The sequence below is a fragment of the Colobus angolensis genome, unplaced genomic scaffold (genome assembly GCF_000951035.1).
Source record: "Colobus angolensis palliatus isolate OR3802 unplaced genomic scaffold, Cang.pa_1.0 Scaffold316, whole genome shotgun sequence".
Taxonomy (NCBI): domain Eukaryota; kingdom Metazoa; phylum Chordata; class Mammalia; order Primates; family Cercopithecidae; genus Colobus; species Colobus angolensis.
Window position 1 is genome coordinate 337421 of NW_012116444.1, and position 10846 is coordinate 348266.

Here is a 10846-nt window from a genome sequence, read left to right on the forward strand (position 1 = left end):
CTGTGGCGCTGTTGCTGGGGGCGCTGCACTGGACGCCGGCGTGCGGCGAGGAGTACGACTACTATGGCTGGCAGGCCGAGCCGCTGCACGGCCGCTCCTACTCCAAGCCGCCGCAGTGCCTCGACATCCCTGCCGACCTGCCGCTCTGCCACACGGTGGGCTACAAGCGCATGCGGCTGCCCAACCTGCTGGAGCACGAGAGCCTGGCCGAAGTGAAGCAGCAGGCGAGCAGCTGGCTGCCGCTGCTGGCCAAGCGCTGCCACTCGGATACGCAGGTCTTCCTGTGCTCGCTCTTTGCGCCCGTCTGTCTCGACCGGCCCATCTACCCGTGCCGCTCGCTGTGCGAGGCCGTGCGTGCCGGCTGCGCGCCCCTCATGGAGGCCTACGGCTTCCCCTGGCCCGAGATGCTGCACTGCCACAAGTTCCCCCTGGACAACGACCTCTGCATCGCCGTGCAGTTCGGACACCTGCCCGCCACCGCGCCTCCAGGTAGCGCCGCCGCCGCCGTCCCCGCAAGCTCCGTCGGCCCTGCAGCTCCCCTAGCATAGCTCTGCGAATCCCCCAAGAGGTGCAGCTCCCGCCCTTCACACACACACACACACACACACACACACACACACACACACACGCTGTCTTAGCTCAGCCCATCGCCCCCGGAATTATCCCCCGCAGCCTTTCCGCCTTCCCACCTCCCCAGGGAGTAGCAGCGTAGTGCCTCCCTGCGGCTCCAGACCTTCCCTCTGGCTCTCGTTCCCTGGACACCCCTGGCACCCCTCTCAGTGCCCACCCAACCAAGCTGCTGAGAATCCCCCAATGCCGTCCCCCCATCTTGGGACGTCCTGATAAATGCCTTACGACCCCTCTCAGCCCAAGAATGTCTGGGGTCGTTAAACAATGCCTTTCACCTGGATCCCGAGGCACCAAAGCCAGCAACACCCCCACCCCGTGTTGGGACCTTGGGAAGAGAGGAGAGGTGAGGGAAGGGGTGTGGGGAAAGACTGGAGACTAAGAACGTTCCTGAGCTATGGTCTGCCTCCCCATTTTCTGTACCTGGAATCCTAAGATCTCCACCCTCTTCCTTCGTTCCCCTGGCTGGGAGTCATTTGGGTAAGGCTCACTGCGGAAGGAAGAGCAGATTAGGCTGTGCCCCTAAAGAAAAGCCCTTAGGCAAGTTGCTTGACTTCACTGAGCCTCAGTTTCCCCATCCATAAAATAGGAAGCCATCCCAGGCTCATGAAACCTATGAGATCCTAAGTCCCTCCTCCCACCCACAACCTCGGTCCCCTGAACCCTAATTTCTCCCTGGTCTCAGCCTCCCCTTTGCTGTGCTGGTCCACATAGCTCTTCCAGGCTGGCTCCATGCCCTCACCCCCTTCCTCCCCGTCTGTTGTCAGACTTGAGTAACCCGCTCTGGGCCTCGGTTCCCTTTTCTCCAAATTAGGAATAAGGGCCAGGCACCGTGGTTCATGCCTGTAATCCCAGCACTTTGGGAGGCCAAGGTGGGTGAATCACTTGAGGTCAGGAGTTCTAGACCAGCCTGGCCAACATGGTGAAACCCCATCTCTACTGAAAATACAAAAATTAGCCGGGCACAGTGGCACACACCTGTAATCTCAGCTACTTGGGAGGCTGAGACAGAAGAATCGCTTAAACCTGGGAGGCGGAGATTGCAGTGAGCTGAGATTAGAGAGCCACTGCACTCCAGCCTGGGTGACAGAGCGAGACTCCGTCTCAAAAATAAAATAGGAATAAGAATCCCTACTTCATAGGCTGAGAGGAGATAAAATTTTAAATACAATGCACATCATGGCTGTGGCCGCCAGGGTCATGGAGCAGTCACTGTGCCCACCTGGCAGTTTTGTCCCTGCACAGCTTGTCTGGTGATTGTCAGTCACTCTGTGAACGGGTAGTGATATGATTGCCATCATCCCATTTCCAGATAAGGAAGTAGAGGCTTGGCAGGGGGAAGTGGCTGGTCAGTGAGGAAGCCTGCACCCTGAGTGGCTCTTGGAACTCCAATCCCCTCACCAACTGTCCCCCAACCCTACCCCACTTTCTCTCTTCAGTGACCAAGATCTGCGCCCAGTGTGAGATGGAGCACAGTGCTGACGGCCTCATGGAGCAGATGTGCTCCAGTGACTTTGGTGAGTGTGGGGCCCATGCTGCCACTGCCCCGGCACCACCCCCAGCCTCTCTTTCTTGACACACACAGGAACATATGTGCCCACATCCATCACAGTGAATCCCAACAGGTTTTGCATCATGGCTCTGGTTTAGAATCCAGTGATAACCATAAACCCTCTCCCAAGAGAAATGCACCTCTTTCTGCATCATCTCAGGACCATCACAAGTCCCTCAAGGCTATGGGCTTAGGCCTCAGAAACCACCCCGGCCAGGGCTCCCGCAGCCCTCCCTTGGTGTCATTTTCAGAGGGGCCTCCATGACTGGATCATCTCTGTGGATAGTGCAGGCTTAGCCCAGAGATGAATGGAGCCAGGTTTAGCCCAGAGATGAATGGAGCCAGGTGGGGAGTGATGGCTCTAGGATGGAAGTGGAGCACCCTTGTCCGTGGGTACCTCCACCTGGGACTCAGCACACCTCCTGCCAGCAGAGCTGTGGTCACCTGTCACCACAGCTTCATCCAGAGCCTTCGCATTTTCTGGGAAAACCCAGCCAAGTCCGGTCAGGACCCGGCTCGCACATGGGCCACGCGGTTCAGTGTGTGATCTTTGCCAAGTCAGTTCCCTGTTTTGTGTCTTAGCCTCCCTGTCTATAAAAAAGAAAAAAGGAGATGATAATGAAGTCCTTTCTTCAGAGGAGTCTTTTATGTCGGTAGCCTGTTTGGAAAGAGAATACTGCTATTGCAAGGGGTGTGTGTGTGTGTGTCAGAGAGAGAAAGAGAAGAGGAAGGGGACATAAAGAGAAGGAACAAGATTTTATGACAATATCCGGCCAAGAGTGGGCAGAGTTATTCTCTGACTTCTCCCTGGCCCCACAGAGATGGGGGCCCAGAAGCCTGAAGAAGGGAGAAACCAGCCCGAGGGACTCTCCACCCCACCCTGAGGCCCAGGACTCCTTAGGCTCTCTACATCCACTGCAGGGTGACCTGCACCATGGCTCTCTGGCCACAGACCCTGCCTTCATCCTAACCGCCCAAAGGAAAGGAGTTAGGGTCTCAGTGCCTCCAGCCACACCCCCTGCCCTACTCCTATACATACCACAAACACACTCCCACCCACCATACAATCTCTCTCTCACACACATACATATTACTGTACAGTGGTGTGTTCACACCAGCAAGAGCTGAACTGTGTGTATCTATTCCCAGCTCCACACCCAGTCTTGCGGTCAGTTGTGGTGGGAGTATTGACCCCATGGATGTCAATGAATGCAAAGCAGGGCTCCCTGTCCACAGAGCCAGCTGTTAAATATTTGCCAGCCCACCACTGCTCCAACCACACTCACCGTGTGTGCATGCACACACACTACACATATACACACCCCATATATACTCCATACCATACACTCACACACAGCCAGAAATCCCAATGGCAATCATCCCCAGATATCAGGAAGTCCAGCCTCCCTCCATTGCAAGGATCCCCTTCCAAGCAGCCGGCCCCAGTCCCATCCACTCCTTATCCCCTCCCTGGAGAGCCCCACACGCTGCTCCATCAGGAGCTCTCCACCCTGCATTTGGTGTCTCAGAAGGGCTTGGGCTCTCAATTCACGCAGGTCACAAGCTCTCTACCCCTCATTTCCCCTCTCCTGTACCTTGAGGATGAAACGTGATGCTGTCCATGAGAATGCAGCATGGTAAGTGCTTCATAAACATGAAAATGTGCCTGTACGAGCTCCACCCTTCCAAACCTCGCAGGGCATCAGGCTCCCTGAGCCCGAAGGTCCAGAACACACCAACTGTGGGCCCACGTAGATCTGACCATTCCCAACTTGCCCCTGTCCTTTCTTCCCACAGTGGTCAAAATGCGCATCAAGGAGATCAAGATAGAGAATGGGGACCGGAAGTTGATTGGAGCCCAGAAAAAGAAGAAGCTGCTCAAGCCAGGCCCCCTGAAGCGCAAGGACACCAAGCGGCTGGTGTTGCACATGAAGAACGGCGCGGGCTGCCCCTGCCCGCAGCTGGACGGCCTGGCGGGCAGCTTCCTGGTCATGGGCCGCAAAGTGGACGGACAGCTGCTGCTCATGGCTGTCTACCGCTGGGACAAGAAGAATAAGGAGATGAAGTTCGCAGTCAAATTCATGTTCTCCTATCCCTGCTCCCTCTACTACCCTTTCTTCTACGGGGCCGCAGAGCCCCACTAAAGGGCACTCCTGCCTGCCCTGCCAGCTGTGCCTTGCTTGCCCTCTGGCCCCGCCCCTACTTCCAGGTTGACCCAGCCCTGCTGGAGGGTGTTTTCACGAGTGTTGTTACTGGCACAGGGCCCAAGGGATGGGCACGGAGCCCAGGCTATCCTTTTTGACCCAGGGGTCCTGGGGTCCCTGGGATATTGGGCTTCCTCTCTCAGGAGCAGGGCTTCTTCATCTGGGGGAAGACCCCAGGGTCTCAGAAAGTAGGCAGGGGAGGAGAGGGTGAGGGAAGGGTGGAGGGGCTCAGGGCACCCTGAGGAGGAGGTTTCAGAGTAGACAGTGATGTCAGCTCCAGCTCCCCTGTGTCGGTGGTGGGGCCTCGCCTTGAAGAGGGAAGTCTCAATATTAGGCTAAGCTATTTGGGAGACAGCTCTCCCTACCGCCCCTGTATGTGTCATCCTAGCCCCCCAAAGGAAAGGAGTTGGGGTCTCAGTGCCTCCAGCCACACCCCCTGCCTTCCCCCAGCTTGTCCATTTCCCTGCCCCAAGGTCCAGAGCTCTCCCTGGACTGGAGAGCAAGCCCAGCCCAGCCTCAGCACAGACCCCCGTCCGGTACACCCGCAGGCTCACTCCCCGGGGTTCATTCCTCAGCCTCTGCTGCTCCTTTTTATCCCGATAAGTTATTGCTACTGCTGTGAGGCCATAGGTACTAGGCAACCAATACATACACGGTTGTGTTTTCTAATTTTTTTAACTTTTTAATTAGATCAAATAAAACAATAATTGGTTTGGACCAGGTGATTTCTTTGTCAGCTGGTTCCCAAGAGGTGGGGGGAGAGGGAGGTTTAGAATGGAGCCTCACCCAGAAAGAAGCCCTTATCTTAACCCATGGCCTGGCCACATAGACCTCCTTGGAATGCCTAAGAAAAGCAAGGCCCAGCCGGGCGCGGTGGCTCAAGCCTGTAATCCCAGCACTTTGGGAGGCTGAGACGGGCGGATCACGAGGTCAGGAGATCGAGACCACCCTGGCTAACATGGTGAAACCCCATCTCTACTAAAAAATACAAAAAACTAGCCGGGCGAGGTGGCGGGCACCTGTAGTCCCAGCTACTCGGGAGGCTGAGGCAGGAGAATGGCGTAAACCCGGGAGGCAGAGCTTGCAGTGAGCTGAGATCCGGCCACTGCACTCCAGCCTGGGCGACAGAGTGAGACTCCGTCTCAAAAAAAAAAAAAAAAAAGCAAGGCCTGTGTTTTTGTAGTACACAGCAAGGGTCACCCTGTCATTCTGACCGCTAAGTGAGGGATGGAGGTGGACGTTCTTTTGTTCCTGAGGAGGAATGGAAGTGCCAAGTTCCCCAGCTTTCTCCCACAGTCTGAAGACTCCATGGTCCTGCAGCAGCTCCCCCACGAGGTGAGGGACTGATCGGAGGAGTCCAAGAAGGCAGGGCCGCGGGGAACTATCGTGAAAAGCCTGAGGTCGAAGATGTGTCACACCGCGGGCACTGCTCCTTCCCTGTCCCTGGTCCAGCAGCATGAGCATCACCTGGCAGCTGGTTAGAAAGGCAGCATCTGGCTGGGGGCATGGTAGCTCACGCCCGTAATCCCAGCACTTTGGAAGGCTGAGGCAGGAGGATCCCTTAAGCCCAGGAGTTCAAGACCAGCCTGGGCAACATAGTGAGACCCTAACTCAACAACAACAACAAAGAAATGCAGACCTGCTGTATCCGAATCTGCATTTCAACACATAAACGTTACAATCATCTAGGGAGCTTTTGCAGAATCCTGGGCCCTACTCTAATGCAATTCAATCAGAATCTCTGTAGGGTGCCCAGGAGTTAGTGTTTGTAGATGCTCCCTGGGATGATGTGTAGCCAGGATTGAGAACTACTACCTAGATAAGGTGACAACTGCGACAGGGAGAGGGCAAGGAGCTGAGGGGGTGCCCCAGTGGGCTCAGAGCAGATGGAGGCTGCTGCCTTGAGGTGGATGGCAGGGAGGGGAGAAAGCTTGAGATGGAGGCGAGAAGCCACTTCCACTCTAATGGGCAGCCTATGGACAGGGCAGTGCCAGAAAGGAGCTCCCTGGGGGGCCCATCAGCAGATGCCAGATGTACCCAGAGCAGGGGGCTAGGGGCACTCCCTGAGGGGCTCTCCCCACCAGTGGGAGAAGTCTACCCCACCAGTGGGGGTAAAGCTGGGATGCCAAGTCCAGAAAAGGCCTGGTGTTCCTCCAAGACAAAGGAGCCTCATTCTCTGGAGCTGAGGAAAGCCTTGGCTTCCACTCCCAGAGGTGCACATCACCTCAGGGAAATGGCTCCAGAGGGGCCAGGGCTGAGTTCTGCTGTGGGCCATGCGCGCGCACTCCCCTGAGGTCTGGCTAGCAGGTGGTCCGACAGCGCGCCCATAAATCACCCCAGGCAGGCAGGTGGCCTCGCCGCAGGTCAGCAGCTGCACAGGCCGCCTTGTTCCTCCCTCACCCACCCACGCCCAAACTCTGCCCAGCGCACCTGGCTCCCTGAATCTGCCCCTTGTCTCCCAGCCGCCTACCCTGACCAAATGTTTACGGACACTTCTGTGGTCAACCAGGACCAGGGGTGATTTTTCCATGGCACACACAGGACTGGGCCTGACCTGGCTGAAGTACTATGCTGACTTCTGCCAGATGCTGGCAGCCATGGGGCAGCGGGGCGAGGGGAAGACTCCCTTAGTCCATCCCGTGAAGCCCAGGAAGGCACTCTTCTACCCCCACAAGAGGTCAGGGCATAGCTCTGACTGCTGTCCCCCAACATCTGCTGTCAGACTCACCAGGAACCTATTTTCTGTGACCAAGAAGAATCTTCCCAAAGACCAGGGAGGTCCTTCCAGGCCTGAGCCCCACCCTTCATTCCCTTCAGCCACACAAGGCTCCCTCCCACTGGCTGGAGACCCAGCAGCTATGTTGCCCCGAGAGCACCTGGGTGCAGTGAACAATGTGGCCCCCAACTGCACAGAACAGAAACTCCAGGAAAAGAAACCCCAGCTTCTCCACACAAGAGGGCTGGAGGTGGACAGGTGGGAGGTCTATGTCCAACTCCGGCCTTCCTGCTTTGTCATGGGGCGACGTTCGCCCTCGTGGTTATAGACGATGCCTCCTTCCAACTTCTCCACCACATTCCAGACAGCAAGGCGGGGAAGGGCGAGGAGCACAGCTTGTCAGCTGCCTTTGGCCCCCCTTTGATCAGGAAAACAGAAATTTCCCCAGCAATCCCACCTAGTAGATTTCCACTTTTAGCTCACTGGCCAAAACTAAGTCACATGGCCACCCCTAGGTACAAGAGAGCAGAGTAAGTCAAGCTTTTTCAGTTGGGGACAAAATCAGAGTTCTAATAGAGAACAGAAAGGACAAGGGGGGAAGCAGCTGAACAGTCTGGGCTGGGGTGAGAAGAGGCAGGTACAGTCCAGTCCTGGCTTCTAATCTTGTGACTTAGTGACTGCGTAATGTCGGGAATAGTGCCCAGCTGTAAAATGGAGTAAAAATGTCTACTTTACAGGGTTGCTGAGCGTTAGGTGGGAAAATGCATGAAAAGTACAATGCACAGTATATAGATGTCCATTAAATGGTAATGAGTATTTTTATTAACCAAAAGCGATGACCTAGCAGTGCCTGTCCATAGTAAGTGCTCAGTAAAATTCCTAATTGATTCATTAATCAACTAAGAAACAATACTGGCAGGAAGGCAGGGAGAAGACAAGAGGATCTTATCTAGAAGCCAGAACGCTACTTTCAGAAGAGAGCTAGAACCTACCTTTGGGGTTTTGCTTCAGAAATACAGGTGGTGGTGTAAGGCAACATTGAAGAGATTACTAGTATTCCTGTAATACTAGTAATCAATAAATATCAAGGCCATGATGGGTGGTAGGCACTACTCAAAACACTTTTGCATTCTCTGATCTTTTCTCCTGTTTTTCTTTTTTTTGAAACAAGGTCTCACTGTGTTGCTCAGGCTAAACACAGTATTACGATCATGGCTCACTGCAGTCTCAACCTGCCAGGCTCAAGCGATCCTCCTGCCTCAGCCCCCCAAGTAGCTGGGACCACAGGAGCATGCCACTATGCCTGGCTAATTTCTTATTTTTTGTAGAGTTGAAGTCTCATTATGTTGCCCAGGCTGCTGTCAAACTCCTGGACACAAGCAATCCTCCCTCCTTGGCCTCCCAAAGTGCTGGGATTACAGGCATGAGCCACTGTGGCTCACCCAACTTTTGCATTCTAATTTAAGCCTCCCAACAGCCATTCGAGGTAGTGGCGTTTCAGTGATGGTGGCTGAGGCTCAGAGAGGTTGAGGAATTTGTTGGAAGTCACACAGCTTGCACATGGCAGTGCTAGAATTTGACTTCATGCTCTTAACCAGTCTGTAGGGGCAAAGCCAAGGCCAGGGGGTGCAGGCAGCCATGCTTCTGCCAGCCTGCCTCACACGAAGATTTCTGGGAGCCCTGTTCCAATCCCACTCCAAGGGTACTGACAGAGGCAGAGGAGTCAGTGGCTTTTCTCCTAATTCCCAAAGACAGCCCACCCCCAATCCCCTCTCCCCTCTCAGCCCTGCCAGCATCCAGCCTTAGGTCTCCACAAAGGAAGCTCACATCCCACAACTGTTTAGTCGCCTGTAATCCTGGCTGAAGTTCACTCCTGAAGAAACGTAACGCGGGGGGTGGTTGCTGCTGGAATGTGTGTGGCGGGGACCCCACGTCCCAGCCCAGACAGCAGGCTCTGCTGGGGCTGTGAAGAACACAGGCAGCCAGGGGAATCCGGAATCCCCAGCCCCCAGCTGTGCCAGAGAATGGAATGTGCTGCTCTGGGGTGTTGAAACATACTCAGCCAGACTGGAGGTGGGGTTGCTGGGAGCTGGAGAAACTCCGGTCACAAGGCTGCCTCTGTTCTTGAGGCTGAGCCCACTTCGCTAGGGCTGGGGGGTGGGAGGGAGGAGAGGAGAGAGGCTGTGCTTAGTGGGTAGGCCTTCTTGTTAGCTCAGTGGCTAGCTCCTGGAGCCAGAGGGGGCCAGGCAGACAGAGGGGAGGGTGGCACCCAGTATTGCTCTGTTCCTCCAAACATTCTCTTATGAGGCCTCTACAAGTGCATGTCGCACAATTCACATCCTGGCTCCATGACTTACTAGCTATGTGACCTTGGGCAGGTTCCCTAACCTCCCCACACCTCCATTTATTCATCAATTAAACAGAGCTAACAACAGAACCTACTTTTGGAGACTATCATGAGGTCTTGATGAGATGATGCACTCAGCATGGTGCCTGGCACAGGTGCTCCATCAATGTAGGTGTTATCCCGAGGGCCACCAGCTATAAGACAGATGCTGGGCCAGGGCCTCTCTTAGGGGGTGCCTCGAAGGTTCCAGGGAAACAAGGGGATGAACACAAAACTTCATATGGCTTCAGCCCCAGGGCTGAAAATCCTGAAGATACCAGAAACCACTGCCAGCGACGGCTCACAGGAGGCTGCTCAACACAACCAACCACAAAAAGCATCGGGAGAGCCCTAAGCCCACACCAGGCTGTGGGAGCTGGAGCCCCAGACCTGCCCCAGCAGGCGCCAGGGCTGCAGCAGAGTCTGGTTCCCCATCCCCTCGTCCTCAGGGGCCTGAGAACAAATTGTTTTTTTTTTTTTTTTTTTCAAACATGGACAATTTGTCTTCCAGGCCACCCACGTGCAGGTCCTCTCCATGCTGTGGATGCAACCAGTTGTAAAGCACAATCCCTTCGTGACTTCGCTTCCCAGTGGTACCTGCAATTGAAAGGTATGTCCCCTGCCTACTCTCAGGGGCACCTCAAGGGGACAAGGCCCACTAGCATCCCCTTCTCTGAGGCTGCTACCAAAGGATGGAAACTCATGTTTCTCCCATCTCTGTAATCCATGCCTGCAAGCACAGGCTTCAAGTCACTGCTGTTATGGTCAAGATTTCACCAACATTTGGCATTTTCATTTTCCAAAAACAAAATGTATTGACTCTGCTTTTCCAAACTACACTCGTGCCTCTGATACTCTTCTCTGAAGAATAATCTAAAATTATTCTCTGGTTTAAAAGAAAAAAAAGATCACTATTCTAAGCCACCCAGGACAGAGCTGTTTGTCCTCTAAAGGTGGCCAGGATGACAGGAGCCAGTGTGTCCAGCATGCCAGGCACCATGCCCCATGCCTCCCGCGGACTCTCTCATTTCTCTCACAGCACCCACACCAGATACACATCACCATCAGGTGCACTTTCCAGAGGAGGAAAGCACAGTGAGCCTGGGGGCAGCACCCCTGTGCCAACAGGCCCCAGCACCGCTCCAACAGATGGTAAAGGGGCCAAGCATGGAGCTGGGCCACAGCAGGCAGTGCCAGGCACCACCCTCTACCTCTGCGGGGACTCTGCTCCTGCTTCGGGGGAACAGTGCTTACCTCGAGTTTTTGCGAGCAATAAATGAGATACCGCACGCAAAGCCCTTACCAGTACCCAGCACCCAGCCACCCGCCACCCACCTGCCCCAGTTCAGGGCATGGTGTGT

At 55.0% G+C, this 10846-nt stretch overlaps 1 protein-coding gene across 1 annotated transcript; it reads left to right on the plus strand.

Moving 5' to 3' along the window:
* Positions 1–2: 2 nt before the first annotated feature.
* Positions 3–5090, plus strand: SFRP5 (secreted frizzled-related protein 5; the record flags this gene model as incomplete). The annotated part of the gene is made up of 3 exons (XM_011951241.1): positions 3–489; positions 2067–2144; positions 3977–5090. Coding segments are annotated over 3 exons (912 nt in total), but the record flags the coding sequence as incomplete, so codon positions are not given.
* Between the last annotated feature and the right edge of the window lie 5756 nt (positions 5091–10846).